This window comes from Taudactylus pleione, unplaced genomic scaffold (assembly GCF_031769625.1).
Source record: "Taudactylus pleione unplaced genomic scaffold, aTauple2 ptg000032l, whole genome shotgun sequence".
Classification (NCBI taxonomy): domain Eukaryota; kingdom Metazoa; phylum Chordata; class Amphibia; order Anura; family Myobatrachidae; genus Taudactylus; species Taudactylus pleione.
In genome coordinates, this window is record NW_028284434.1 from 39,959,883 (window position 1) to 39,976,309 (window position 16,427).

The following is a 16,427-nucleotide window of genomic DNA, read 5'->3' on the forward strand; positions in this document are numbered from 1 at the left end:
CATCTACATATTAATGTAACAGGAATAAATGTGTAATTAACAGTCTAAGCTATCGCGGTCTGGGAGCAGCTGTCGTGGAGTAATCAGCAATGTACCATTTTATTGATCCCAACTGTTCCAAATTAAGCAGGATAATCCCTATTTGAAGACAATGGGCCATATTCAGTTGCCGCCGAAAAGCAGAGATCGATGAAAAGTTCTCGCCGGTGACGTAATTTCACCAGGCAAGAACCTCGTATTCAATTGCAAAGACTTTCCGCCGGTGAGGAAAAGATTAGCCTGTGAATGGAGGCAGAAACAAAAAGTGTAGAATTGGGGGCTTGGGGTGCAAAGTTGCGGAACACCCCTGCAGCCTTGGGACAGTCTCCCAAAGGTAAATGGTGTCAAAAAAAGCTAATAAAATACTTTAGAACACCCCAAAAAAGTGCTTTCATTTTGGGGTCGAAATAAACCAAAGTTGGGGGACAAACTTAAAAACTAGCGAAAGAGACTCCAGGGGGTCCCCCAAGTATGCCCAACCTGTTTTTTTTTATTGCAGGTGCATGCTGAAGGTGCGTATTTTAGGATTTTAAAAACACAATTTAGACATTTTTAACCACGCTTACACCCATTTTCATGTACCCCAAATTTGCAGGGATTACTTATTTGTCCCCCAAAAACCTGCTAAATGCTATTCTTCACCACTTGTGCAAAGACGCTAAATAACACCAATTGAGAGCATTAAAGCACCCCAAAATACCTCCAGCAGGGCTATTCGGGGCTATCCATAGTGATCCCCCATGTCAGTGCATCTTTAGGGGTGTGTCAGGCTGATTTCCCCAAATCTGACAGGACTTTTTACCGATCTCAGTTTCACCGGGACGCGTTGTTGCGTCCCTTGCAATTGAATAGGGCGAATTGCGGTGACGAGCAAAACTGGTGATGATGGCAAAAACTCAGGCATGCGAAAAGTCCGGGACTTTTCGCCGGCAATTGCAGACGGCCCTATGTCCCAATTGAGAAAGCGTTGTCCCCTATTTGGCCTGAAAGTTTACTATACAGGTCAGCTGTAATTGCCATCGGAGGTGAACCAGTGCATCCAAAGTGCAGGATGCACCCAGTGACGCGGGGCCACACCCCTTCTCACACACTGGTCCTGACATATGCTACTTATATTGAGTCCACCCAATGACTACCATTTAGCTTTCCAAATAATTCATCCAAATACCTAATTAAAGCTAGACCATCATAAGTTAAACGAACCAGCAATCAGCCATATAATATGGTTTTGGTATGGATTGCCGGCGGTCGGGATGCCCCTACCTCTCCCTTCCCGATGCCTAAACGTAACCTTCCCCACTAGTGCCTAAGCCTAACGCCCCCTCCCTGAACCCTAAACCTAACCGCCCCCGAAACCTAACACTCCCTCCCCGATGTCTAACCCTAAGCCTCCCCCTAGTGCCTAACAGACAATAATTACCTTCGGGTTGCCGTCGGTTGGGATACTGCTGTTAGGATTTCAGCACTAGTATTCAGACCGTCAGCATCCTGCACTCCGTGACTACATCCCATATAGTATATAGCATTATATACCACCTACTTTAAATAATACTTTTTAATCATTTAAATATGCATAATGCACAGGTTTTCATAGCTTACACTGAAATGGTGACATCAGAGCTCTTTATTAGTGATGTTGTAAGAATTCACTCTTTACATAGATATTTACAAAGGTGCTTTTTAATACACAAGTGATCCTAATATAACGTTTTCTGGCTGATTTACTATAAAGTGTCAACAGCAAAAATTTCCTACAGCAGTGAGACAAAAAATGTTATCGCTAAAATTTTCATATAAAATATCACTATGCAGCGAATTGACACAGCAATACTGGCTGGCTGGGAATGAATGGTACCATACACCTTGCCAGCCAGTCTTGATGCATTTTGGCATGAGTGGCTCAGCTTTGCCTGTCCACTCCTGCACTCACTCATTCTCATAGAAGAATTTCTCCAATGATGAACAACACTATAGGGGAGATGTATCAAGCCTTGGAGAGAGAGAAATTGAGATGTTGCCCACAGCAACCAATTAGCATCTGTCATTTTATAGAATGTACCTCAACGCTGATTGGTTGCTGTCAGGTAACTTCTCCCCTGGGCCACTTCCCCACCCTTTGCATTGCTTGATACTAATGATACTAACGTCTCCTATTAGAATTTGACCATCAGCAAGTAGTCTTGCAGGTGGCTTAAATTGGCTGGTACAAAATTGTCTCCTACATAGTGTACAGTTCTTGCTTGTGTAAATGGGAAAGCTAGGGGTTCTTGCAAATACATCATGACCCAAAATAACAACTTTTCTTTAAAGGTAGATCGCCATGAATACTGTGGTAGACTGAATAAAAATAAAAAAAAAGTTCAAAGCTCCAAACTCAGGAACTTATATATTTTTTTTTAAACAGAGAGTTGCGTACTCCATCCCTCCACAATGTGCTTCCAACAGCTTCCCATCACAACATCACTCTATGATAGATAATTACATGGGTGACAATAAATAGTCTCCTATTTATTAAACAGTGTTAACCATTTATCACAGTGTTAATTGCAGACTCTAGTATTACCATAGATTTCGGGGATTATCGCCGGTGCGGTTTATGGGAGACACAAACAAAGGCGATTTAACAGACAACTAAAGACTAATAAACATCGGACCTCAGAGTGCGGCGAAGGCTCGTCTTCCAAATACTGGACTCCAGCTTACATGAACTGTACCCATGCTGGTAATCTTAAACATCTGGAATCGGGTCTTTGACTATTCATTATTACAATATGACTTAAATACTGCTATCTTATATTTACTGTTTTATGTACTGTGTGTTATTAAACTAGTTACATTTTAGACTGTTCGTCTCGGTGGAATTTTAAATCACTTTTTAGCGCTGTGTATCTATTTGTTTAGCAACTAAGAGCTATATGTTCCATCGCTCGGCCACTGAACTAAACACAGCTCTGGATTCGGAATCAGAAGCTGCTTCGCTGGAAGAGGAAGACTGCTGCATGGTGACCGGCAAATTGAGCTACACATGAGCAATAGTGAGAACACAGTAGACCAGGAAGACTTTACCCCTACTGTTGTGCTAAGCAAGTGGTGAAAGATCACAGGAGGGAGAAAGGCTTTGCCAGTAACCGGCAGCACTGTCCAGGCTACACGCGACAAAGAAAGAAATACACTTACCGGAAAAATGTGGAGTATATAATTATATTGGCCCTTTATGCTGGTTATTAAGGCAAGTGTTCCCAATGCAAAAACATTCAAAGCCTGACTGCTCACTACTGTACATCAGGTCATGTGACATTATCACATGACACTTCGCAAACTGTAAATCATTAAAAGCCGCTTAAAGAGAAAAAAAAAAACTTAAGCAAATTATATAAACTTTTATATATGTGTTTTATTGATTCATAGGCATTTTGAACAAAGAATCAAAACATTGTGCAATGTCATGCAAATAAAATCATTGAGACAAACACAAGACGTGAGTAAATGCTATGGATAGATCATGTAATGAACAGTGCTAAAGCAGAAATGTAAATGTACCAAAACACAAACCTCCAGTCCAGAAATAGAATTCACACAGTAAAACACAGTAAACATAACGGTGCTGCGCGGACTAGGAAGCTCCCAATACTGACATAGGAGGGTTATCTGCTAGGCGTAATGAGTACCATGAAGTAGATGAAAAGTATTGAGTGAGCAACTGTTGTGTCTGCAACGGGTGTATAGCTATGTAACTGTTCCAAAAAGTAAAACATTTGGAAACCTCTAGATTCTTTAGCCAAAGAGGCCTCCAGCCATTCCATTCTAAACATATATTTTTTCTTTAAAGAGAGAAAAAGGAGATACTCCTGGCTGATTCAACCTGTAATATGATCTTTTTAGCGGCTGCACTCAGGGCAAGTAGGAGTTTCCGACTCCCAGGCAACATGGCCCTGAGGCAAAATTCCCAATATGGCCCATCCCGGTGTGCAAGCTTAAGGTGGGAAGACACATGACCGATAAATCTGCAGATATATCTGTAGATGATTGTTGTTCATACACACTGAACGACCATCACCTATCCAGCAGCCGCTGGTCCCGCTGGTCAGGGGGCAGGTCAGGAGTGTGTCCGCCCCCCTCCCCACAGCTGCATGTGTATGGGTGGTCTGCAGACATATCTGTCCATTGGGTGTGCAGCACAGCCAATGCGATATGTCTGAACGACGTCATTCACAGACATATCACCTGTACACACTGGCTGACTGGCAGCAGATACTGTAAATTGGCCGATCAATTGGTCGGCCAATATAACGGCCAGTGTGTACACTATTAGTTTATAGGGAACGTTACATTTTACATAATTCCATATTTACAGTTAGTATGTGCAAAACATAATATGCTTTATAAATTAATATAGCCATGCAGTTTTAATGGGTGACCTTTTACTTAGCAAATGAGTTGAGTTTCTCTATAACACAAATACTTGCAAAACAGTCTTTTTCTTAAGAACTGGACAAGAATCTGACCATTTGTGTAATAGTTCTGGGCCGAGGATAAGATCAAACCAAATATGGTTAGATTGGATATAACAAACATTCCATGAAGGACATTTACAAACCAGTCTATTGTAGTGCCAAGACTAGAAGAATAAACTGTCAAATCTGATGAATGCTATATTTGACTACACCAAATGTCATTATATGCTTGCATAGTGTAAAATATTCTAGGGAAATATGATTTCAGTGGGTGTGGTAAAGGAGACTGTAATGAAAGGTAGACCACTCTATGTTAGAAGTATGACAACTTACTAGTTACTGCATTCTAAATCTGGGAGAAGTGCAGGCTTCCAGTCAGGGCTAGATCTATTAATTAATGAATAAATTACAAATTCTTCAGTACATTGGACTGGAATCCATTACTTTATGCAACAGCAAAACACCTAATAAAGAGAAGAAGTTTTCAACACAGGAGAAAAAAATGTTTAAAATTAATCAAATGCTCCAAAGCAAACTTGTAGATCTAAAGCCAAAAGTCTCGAACTAGAGGGCAGGACCATAAAGAGTTATACAGGTCCGCATTATCCACCCGACAATGAGGACATCCATGGGAAGGGGAAGATCCCTTTAGAAATCCCCGATGTGGGCTGATAAATGTCCTATAGTAAACATTTAAAAATAGCTCCCTATAAGAGCTTGCAGAGAGGAGATGACAGGAGTCAACAGAGGCTCTTAGCAACTCATCAACTGTTGGGAAACATTGCAACCATTGAGAAAGACCTGACCGAAATTTGGTATAGTCCAGGATCTCTCGTAAGATGAAGGGAAATGGCTTTATAATTGGACGTGGGACGGGACAAAAGTGTGTCTAGGGGATAGCCACAATCCAATTCAGAAAAGTTCTGAACATCAAGACTAACGTAATGCTGAACCTGAAAATATGCAAAGGGTAAGGAAGCTAGAAACTCAAAACTGTCCACAGCTTGATGGCATGTGAGGGGCAGTCTATTAGGTTTATCAACCAAACATCCAATACAATTAATACACCTTTCCGACTATAATGGGAAGGTGTTAGAAGCCAAGCTCCGCTGGAAGTCTAGATTGCCTAAGAGAGGGAAAAAAAGCTTAATATAAGCATTCAAACCATTTTTGTGTCGCAATATGAGCCACACTGCGAGCATTACAAAGGAGAGGATTCTCCTTTAACTGTAAGGGGACTGCTGCATCGTGGAGGTGGAAAAAAAAAAGAACACATTCCATTGGTCCTCCAGTACCTTCAGAACGATGTAATGAATGACAGAACAAGCCCTCGTTCCATAATTCATTAACATGAATGGAGCCGCAAGTGATCTCTTCAGGTTGTTTGATGTGCAGCGCATCAAACCTGATGTCGTAGGCGACGGCGGGAGCATACATACACACTGCATGATATGCACAATATGTCGTTACTATTTGGCCAAATCGTAACATCTCAGTGTGTACCCAGCTTTAGCTTTATAAAAAGATACCCAGGGCAATTTCTATAACACAAACGGAAGAGAACAAAAAATAAAGAACTTTTTTCACATGGGATTTCTGCATTAAACCAATGTAGTTTATTATGAGAAGTGGTGCAGGGAAAGTGACAATGTATTTTATACAGTCCCAAGTAAAATAAAATAAAAAACATAAGGAGAAACAATCATGAATTGCCTAGCCAACACTATGGGGGGAATGGAACAGCATCTGATAGGTGGAACAGATTGTAAATGGGCTCAAAGTCACCAGAACCATGACAGAATGAAAAACACCTGGTTGTTGTGGTCCAGATTTTTTAAATGTTAAAGATAGACGTCATGTGATAGAATATCCTCCAGAAATTTCCACTACCAGGAGATGCACAGTGTGGGATCTCACTACCATGCTACCCGGTCAGCACGGGGCTATATTACCCTGGAGGAACAAGTGTGCAAAAGATTAAAAAAAATCAGGCTCAAGAATTTATTTAGATCCTGATGAAATATGATTGAAAGAAAAACACTGGGAAAGTGACCAATGAAAACCTCCTGCACTGAATTCAAGGCTCCACCCTTTTCACAGTCTGCCAATTGGGACATACTCTCCAAACAATGAAGTGAAAAGTGCGTCACAGTTGTTCTAGATTAACCATTTTACATGCCTGCATGAAGTTAGTCATCTTGGAGACGGCTGCGTGTATTAATGTGAGTGAATTCTCATATACTGGTAGGGGCGTGCTCACTTTACTCCAGTGAATGTAGCCTTGCTTTCTAGATGACCTTCTGATATGAAAGCTCACAAGATTACTGTATACCTCCCAAATTTTTGGCCAATCAAAAGGAGAAAAATATAGAAAGGCATGTGACACATGGGGTGACTACCGCTTTTAAAGCACTAGGAAGCCCCTTAAGCCACTCCCATCAATAAGATCCGCTCATTGGCACACAGGCTGCACACGTTCACCGCTGCTCTTCTATATTAGGGATGGCCAGTGCAAGATGGCTGTGGCGGCATGCCGGACACCGGCCGTCACTTAACTAAACCGGCCGACCGCAGGCGCACAGTCCCTGGTGTCCGCTACTGACAGCCTAGGTACTGGCCGCTCTCCTTCCTCCTCCTGCAGTGGTTCCAGGAACACAGGCAGCCGCGGCTCACATATGGACACACCCGACGTCCTCTAAAATTTAAAAGTGCAGACGCAGATTTTGAATCTCTAGCCCAGGGGTTCCCAACCCACGGTCCTCAAGGCACACTAACAGTCCAGGTTTTAAGGATAGCCATACGGGAGCACAGGTGACTTAATTAGTACCTCAGATATTTTGATTTAACCATCTGTGCTCAAGCCTGGATATCACTAAAACCAGGACTGTTAGTGTGCCTTGAGGACAGAGTTTGGGAATCACTGCTCTAGCCTATATAATGAGGTCTCTGAGCATAATCTAGTGCCACAGTATAGGATTCTTAACCATACTTACTGCTCGTTCCTGACCTCGGCTTTGTTCGTGACCTGATTCAGTGTCATCCCTGGTACTGCACTTGATATTCCAGTTTTTGACCTTGGCTATTCCATGTGACCGTTTAAGTCTAATCCTTGGTACCGCCCTGTCAGTTTGGTTCTGACCCGGCTCGTCGACTATGCTTTCTTTGAACACTGCTTAATGTCAGAATACTCCAGTACCTCTATTAGGGAACCAAGTTTGAGGGCCACGACTTGCGTATCGACTCCACTAAAACCAAACACCCTTGCAGGGATCGGCGGTAAATACCACCTGTACGTTACACTCTGCGCCAATCACGAAATATGGGCTTGCATCAATTAGGGAATTGTGACAATGGCCCTGAAATGGTGCCATGTAGCCACAGCAAGATAACAAGTTTAACCATTGATGCTTAACAGGTGCGCACATGCATAGTGGAGACCAGAATTTTGTGCATGTGCAATGGAGCCCTGCTGTTGACACCACTTCCTGGTAGCAGTATGAACGCAATCAGCCATTGGTTGACCCATTGGGATTTTCACGCCTAAATCAGAACCTACAGAATAAACAAGACAATGTATATTTTACTTTAAGGGGAACCTTGGTCTTTACGGGGATGGACTGTTGATGTACTCTGCATTATCAAACAAAAAAATTATATATATTATGAACACTGGATAATATGCCTGAAAAGCAATTACATTGGGAAACCTTTTTCCTCTTATTCCCCAATCTGGTCTCGCACTCTCCTGCAAAAATAAAAACAGCTGCTTAACGCTGCTTCAAGGGGGTATTTAGTTGCTGCGTTAATGTCTCCCCGAGACACACGACTGCAGTTCCTAAGCTTAAAGAATCCACCTAATTAGCAGCGAAGCAGAGAAAAGCGTGCAAAATCAATAAGGGAAAAATTAAAGTTACAAATCTAACAGAAGCCAGGCACGATCCCTGGTGAGAATCTGTTCCTAGGGTAAAGTTTATCTAGTGTCATAATTTTATTGAAATCCTATATCTTTCTATTGACTTTTATGGTTTCCAGCGAGATACGAGGGTTATCATTATTGGACGCTCAATGCTGCTCTAAGGGACAAGAAGAGGGCCTTTTCTACCCTGTTTTCTAAATAAGCTGTAATTGCCTGCTTTATTGATCAATAAATCTCAAAAGTGCCTCCATTCACACACACACACCACACACACTGCACTCCATTCAGCCCACTGCTCTGTATTATGCTTGGAAGAAGTAAACAAAAAAAACAAAAAAAAGATTTGTTTAGTCATTAGTGCAGAGAGCGCCGGGACGGAATATTCGGATCCTTGTAATGGATTTTTGTTTGTTTATTTGTAAGAAAAACAAAGCCATTCAATGTGAATGCAGAGAGAACTATTCCGATACTGTGCTGATGAGTAACGACCTCACTTTCATCCTTTATTCTCATAAGAGCAAACCGATCCAAGGAACATACAGATGTGTCCTCTTACATTTAAGGTCCATACGCCAGGTAGCGCGCCCTGCTTCTCGCGCACTGTGGGGGGGCAGCTTGCTGTATTAAGTCGCCTCATGGCGTATTGAATCGCATGGTAATGTACCGAGACGCTGGAAAAGCTGGAGTGTGTAATACAACTCTGTCCGCCAGAGGTCGCTTTTCCTAAACTGCACTGCGCTTGTGTAAAGAAGCCAATGCAGTTACTGTAGCACCACCCGCTGATTGGATGACAACCTGTAATTCGGTACACTATGGTACAGCGTGTTCACCATGTATTGAGAGCTGTAATTGAGTGTGTAGTAAAGGATTAAATCTTTCGGTGTGCGAGACCTGTATTTTTACAAATATTTTCTTTATACTGGTAGTACAGGTGTCAGCCGCCAATTACAGTCTAGACATGCGAGATGCCAGGACAGGCTGGCTGGGGGCTGTAGTCTCACTGAAACAGATATGACCCCTTATTTTACACCATCAACCCCACGCGTCCAGGGGCAATGAGCAATGTGATTTTATAATCATTTTATCTACAATACAGTACGTACAGTATACATTAATTTTATTTTTGCACTGAATGGAACTTGTAGTGTAGTAGTCACTATCTGTGCTTCAGCGGCTTAGTGGTGAAGGTGAATGTTTCACATGGCCGTCACCTGGGGTTCGAGTCCTGCTAAGTCCAGGGGCATTGAGTAATATGATTTTGTAATCAATATTTTATATGCAATGTAGATATTTTTTACATTTTAGTTTTGCACATGTAACATTTGGCAATCAACAGACAAATTCACCATTCATGCAATGCCACGGAGTAGTGTAAAGACGCACTTTCAGCTTTTAATGAAACCAGAATTCATGATGATCATTGTCAGGGTACTGTGCTTATCTCACTGCACACTGTACCTACCATCCCCCAGCCTTCATTCCTATGCCATGCCAACAAAGATGGCTTTGCCGCAGACCGCTACAGATATTGCCGCTAGCAGCATGCTCAACATGAAGCTAATCGGTGCACATCACTGCGGTGGTGTTAAACATCTTGTCAGCAGCCTGTGGGTTAGTGAAGAACGTGTTTGCTTAACACAGCTGTCACCTGGGGCTCAATTCGCATTAAGGCCAGGGGCATTGAGCATTGTGATTTTGTAATCACTGTTTTATCTACAATATATTTTTTTTTAAATAACTGCATTTACCCCCAGCCTTCATATATCTAATAATACAGAGATGGCTTTACAGCTAACCACGACAGACATTGTCGCTAATAGCTTGCTCAACATGCAGCTAGTAACTCTAGTAGCTTGCTCAACAGGACGTAAATCAATACACATACTGTAACTGCGGTGCTGTGAAGTCGCACTCACAGCCATCAATAAAACAAGGAGAGTTCAATGTTGACTGTTGTTAGGGTACTGTGCTCTCCCCCCCCCCCCCCCACACTTTTTTTTTTTCAACAAATGAACTACATGTAGTGGCTTTAGAGGTGGACTCTGATGATGAAGAGGAAAGTAGAATAATACAAATATTATGAATCCTTGGACAGTGAGAGGTCCATCGGTGAGAAAGTGGAAGAGACTGATGGTAAGGAGTTAGAGAAAATATTCTTAAAAACTTAACGGACCAAATGTAATAGGGTGAGAGTTTAGAAAATGTGAGTTTAGCAGTAATTTCTCACATTGGTCGAGCTTTATCTTCAAAATGAGAAAACATCTGGATGAGAGTTTAAATCATGAGAGTTTTTTGAGTCTAAAAACATGCGAGTTTGCTCTGTTACTTTGTTCTCGGACTCTATTACAGTGGCCGAGTTTAAAAAGTGAGAGAGTTTCCTGCTAAACTCTCACCCTATTACATTTGGCCCAACATGTCTAAGACTAAGCTGATCATCTTCCCACCCTTCCATATAACCTCACTTCCCACAATTTCATTATCTATTGACGGCTCAACTAGCTCCTCTAGCCCTCAAGTACTCCTCCATCTCCTTCAAACCATGCATTCAGTACTTCGCGCAGTCCTGCCATTTCCATTTCAAAAATATTTCCAGGATCAGACCCGCTCTCAACCCGGATGCTAATCTAGACCCTCATCCACTCACTGGTCATCTACAGATTGGACTACTGAAATCTCCTCCTCCTACTGTATCTGTCCTACCTGACTTCCGCCTCTCTCCACTCCAATCTGTCCTGCCAGCTCATCTTCCTCTCCAAACGTAATATGTCTGCATCCCCTTCTCCTACAAGCCTACACTCGCTCCCCTACCCCTTCAGAAACCAATTCAAGCTTCTCACACTTACTGTATAAAGCTCTCCTTACTAACAAAGCCCTCTCCCATTTACTGTACTGTACATCTGTGACCCGATCTCCCTTTACATGCCCGCCCGAATTGGAATGTGAATAGTGTAATTTTTTTTTCAAATACTGGGCTACTTGTAATACATGGGCGCCCAATACAAGACTGTACCAGGACCACATGGACATTCTAGAGGGGGCTTCACTCGAGGTAAAGTAGAGCAATGCTTACTACTAATTTATACAGTACTGTACTATTTACAGTAGTGATAGTACATTTTGTGTCAATATTTTACAATATACAGTACAGTATTGTATATTAGTATTGTAATAAAAATTTATTTACCACAGAAGTACAGCGGGTGATTGCCCTTTTTAGACTGCCAGTCCACATGGTGGTGGACCAATTTTATGATTTCCTTTTAAAATTATTATAAATTTATTTTATTTTTTAATTAATAAAAAAATATATATTGTTGTACACCCTGTTTTGTCTTTTTCCTTTACATGCATGGGACAGTACTTACTGTACTATACCATATAATCGCAGATGATTTTTAGACACACGTACTATACCTACTGTATAAATAGTGTAGTTTAGGTTAACAGCACGTTTCCGAAAAAAAAAAAAAAAAAAACTTCTATGCCCCTTTAGTATACAGTGGATGCTGCACATTAATAGGACTGTACAGTATGTTTGTAGGCCTCCATTATTCACAAGGGGACTCATCCAATCAGGTAGCGTAAAATGCTGTTTTTTTGTTTTTTTTTTAATAGATAAATGTAACACAATCATGACCAAAATAAGAGAAATATGGACATTTCAATAGGGTAAACACGCAGTGCAACAGAAAATAGTTAATTTCACATTGCTCTAATGTCTACGATTTAAAGTCTATTACTATACTGTAGCTTTAGGAGTCTATTTACAGTAAATTGATTAGTTTATTTACAGTATACTGTAGTTCCTTAATTATGAAGCACATTACTTGTCACAAATTACTACTGTAAAGTTACAGTATCCAGTAGTTTCATATTTTTAGCCTATAGTACTATATTACTTTATAGTACAGTATAACCCTGCCAAAGAATAATACTAAACACTTTATAATTTATCATAATCCGTTTTATTTGTTTCTTTACATATTGTTTTAATATTTTTAGTTTGCCTATTCATAAGTGACTGTACAGTACAAAATGTGTTATGAACTATTTTGCTGACCAGTGCACCAACTACATTACTGTACCTATTTTTTGTGTTGTATCGTATACAGCACTGTCATTTATTAGTGGGTAGCACCTCTTCAAAATTATACTGTAGTAAAAATACTGTATGTGGTGCAATAGATATACTATTAAATTTAAACCAATATAGAGTACAGTATACTCTAGTACAGTACATTTAAATGCCAGCACTACTCTATACAGTAACTATACTGCAGCCTTCTGACTACTGTATTTAATGTACAAAGTTATTGTATTAATCTACTGAGCTCACAATTTACAGGTGTACAGAAAAAAAAAGTACACTAAATTTTTTGCAAATTGCACTAATTTGTATTTTGAAAATTGGGAACAAAAATAAGCCTTCACAAACACAGCTGGAGGTTTCCAAAATTTGCACTCTTTTGGGAGTTCGACAATGCTGGGTCTTCTTAGGATGGTGCTGTAGAGGGTGTACTGTAGATAAGATATATGGCCCAGAGTTCCGTACTGTATGCAGATTGGGATACTTTTGGTCAGAACATGATAGAGACTGAAAATGGAAAACAAAAATGATTATTGTAGGTCAGACAACATACAGTACATTCAAATGTCATACAGTACTGTAATTTAACAGTATACATTTTTAATAAAGACTTACTGAAAAAAACAGTACTGTATGTAAACTAATTGTATTTGGCTATGACATTTAGCATGTAGTGAAACTGTAAGTAACTTATATTTACTGTATATATTATTTATAACTACCCACAGTCCTGTACAGTTGTTACAGGGTACCAAACCGTACAGTATCAAACTTACAATTTTCAATGCAGCTACTGTATAACTGCCAACAGTTGCTTTTCCTTCTCCAGCCCAACAAATTCCACATTACAGTATACTCAGTGTGGATGTTCAAAGATTCAGTGCACAGTGGGAAACAAATAAAACACATTTTGTTACAATTACAGTACAATACTGTTCACAATATTTCCTCTGCCACTATCAGGTTTTCTGTAGGCTATTGTAGCTGATATTAACTTCCTGTACAATAAAATACAATGAGTACTATTGAGCGCATACTGTACTGACAGCACTGTACTGTGACATACAGTACAGTGTAAACATTAATTGATGACATATATAGTACAGTAAGTGTTACAGATTGAACAGCAATGTTAACAGATTACAGATTGAACAGTAATCTAAACATTAATTCATGAATTATGTTACAGATTGAACAAAAGTAATGTAAACAGTAATTGATAACTTCTATTGTAAGTGTTAGAGATTGAACAGTAATGTTAAACTGAATACTGAACCAAAGTGTTTCTCAAAGTCACTCCTCATGAACCCTAACAAGTCTCATTTTCCAGATCTCCAAGCTGCTGCTCATGTGTACAGTATTTGTTAGTCTCACAATAATTAAAACATCCACAACACCTGTGTTAAGATTCACGAGGACTGATTTAGAGAAACATTTTGGTAAAGTACGCAGTTTAACATTACTGTTATTAAGTCTGTAACAAACAGTACAATACAAGTAATCAACTAATGTTTACGCAGTACATTACAGTACTCACCACAGTACAATACTGTACCTTTTTTTAAAGATGAGTGACGAAAGACCATGAGCTCATAATCCTTATTCACATCGCATCGATTTCAGGTTATGTAGATGCCACTATTGCTGTGTTTGAAGATCGCCGTCTGACTTCCATCCATGGATGTTTTCTGGGCATCCGCAGCACCCCATTCAGTGTGTTTTTTATCTTTAACAATTCATCCTTTCCGATTTTGAATCTCAACCGGCATCTAGCTAGGATGTCTTCTTTCAAATTGTTGGGGATCGGTATTTTATTTCTGCGGCCATCGAAATTCACGCGCTTGGTCCAATTAAGGTACAGGTCATAGGGCACATGTTCCTGGAAGATGGCTTGTGCATACCGATGCATCTCTCCATTTGATGACCTGTACAGATTGTAGTCTATCTCAGTGGTGATTACACTTAATGGGATGTCAGGCAATGGTGTTCCAAATATGGCCAGTGGTCCAGGTCTTCCAGATGAAAGTAAACGCATTGTTGTTGCACGTGTTAGCTGACAACTGGGATGATGGAGCCGATGAAGTTTTCAAGTGGGGCAAGCGATAAGATGCAAGGGGTGTCGTTTTCAAGTCAGGTAACCGGTGTGATGCAAGTGGTGTTGTGTCCAAGTCAGGTAACCGGTGTGATGCAAGTGGTGTTGTGTCCAAGTCGGGTAAGCGGCGTGATGCAAGTGGTGTTGTGTTCAAGTCGGGTAAGCGGCGTGATAAAAGTGGTGTTGTGTCCAAGTCGGGTAAGCGGTGTGATGCAAGTGGTGTTGTGTCCAAATCAGGTAACCGGTATGATGCAAGTGGTGTTGTGTCCAAGTCAGGTAACCGGTGTGATGCAAGTGGTGTTGTGTCCAAGTCGGGTAAGCGGCGTGATGCAAGTGGTGTTGTGTCCAAGTCGGGTAACCGGTGTGATGCAAGTGGTGTTGTGTCCAAGTCGGGTAACCGGTGTGATGCAAGTGGTGTTGTGTTCAAGTCGGGTAAGCGGCGTGATGCAAGTGGTGTTGTGTCCAAGTCAGGTAACCGGTGTGATGCAAGTGGTGTTGTGTCCAAGTCGGGTAAGCGGCGTGATAAAAGTGGTGTTGTGTCCAAGTCGGGTAAGCGGTGTGATGCAAGTGGTGTTGTGTCCAAATCAGGTAACCGGTATGATGCAAGTGGTGTTGTGTCCAAGTCAGGTAACCGGTGTGATGCAAGTGGTGTTGTGTTCAAGTCGGGTAAGCGGTACAAAAAAACTGGTGCAGTATCCAAGTTGTAATCCTCTTGAAAATCCATTTCATCAGGGGTCACCATGTTGACATCATATTGAACTGCTTGGTGATGTGTTATCGACTGAGGTTGGCCAGTAGCATATTGCCATTGTTGCCTTGTTTGACGGATGACTTCCTTCACTGCTTGTGCAAGTGTGTCCTTCAGCCCTTCTTTGAAACCATCCATTCTTGCCTCCAGATTATTCACCTTTTCAAGAAGGTTATTATCCATACCAGTGCAGCTGCATGTGCATGTATTCTGATCTTCAAATGTAAGTTTCCTACGGGTCGGCGAATTTGATGTTTCTTGCATGGGTGAAGTGACCAGAAGCTCCAAGGTGTAGTCTTCATTCCTGGTATTTGTCACATCGATGAGTGTGTGTGTTTCCTTGTGGTTCTCTCTATTCATTTCTTGCTCCACATTTGTGCCACCAAGGGAAGACACTTCCAGGATTTCATTCCTTAAGTTGCCAATCGACTGCTGCAAAACGTGGTTCTTAGCCTTCGTATTCTTCCTTGGCTTGATTACAGGTATGCTTTCCTTTCCTGCTTTCTTCTTAGAGGATCGTGCTGTAGACAGTCGTGGCGCCGATGCAGCCAACCTCTTTGTGACCTAATACATTAACTTGCATCTAGGGATGGGTGGGACAAAATGGCCGTTGAGCGGTGAGACTCGCTATAAAGCAGCAGAGCCCAACGGAGCTAGCAGCGGCATACTTGTGAAAGATGTGCCGCTGTTATGCGACTGAATACATGGCCGTGGGTCTGGGAAAGAGGGATGACAAAAATGCCTGCTTAGTAGTGAGACTCGCCACGAAGCAGCCGAGCGCTGCGGAGCTAGCAGCTGCGTACTTGTGAAATAAGTGCCGCTGTGGCTAGGGTCATGGGCGTTTAAAAAACAGAATCAAGAATATATTCTTTCCATGATGTAAGCACCCACTAAGCAGGGATTTTTCGAAATTCGACTTTTAAGGGGGTAAAATGGTCTAAAAACTTTTTTCCCCCTGTGCTAAGTCCTGACTGACTGACTCTACACCAGGCCCAAACCCCTTGACGTAGAAACATAATATTCTGGGAGTATATTCAGTGGTGACGTAAGCACTCACTATCTCACATTTCAAGAAGTCTAATTGACCTACA

At 41.2% G+C, this 16,427-nt stretch overlaps 1 protein-coding gene across 7 annotated transcripts in view; it reads right to left on the bottom strand.

The window, feature by feature from the left end:
- Positions 1-16,427, bottom strand: part of MAD1L1 (mitotic arrest deficient 1 like 1) — an 811,364-nt gene that overhangs the window by 578,794 nt on the left and 216,143 nt on the right. The window contains exon 15 of one of the 7 annotated variants that reach the window (XM_088452033.1): positions 12,209-13,003. The exons of the other annotated variants lie outside the window; for them this stretch is intronic. Coding sequence (XP_088308159.1) covers positions 12,749-13,003 — 255 coding nt within the window. The 3' untranslated portion in view covers positions 12,209-12,748. Of the gene's footprint in view, positions 1-12,208; positions 13,004-16,427 lie in introns of those variants that run through there. 7 annotated transcript variants of the gene reach the window in all.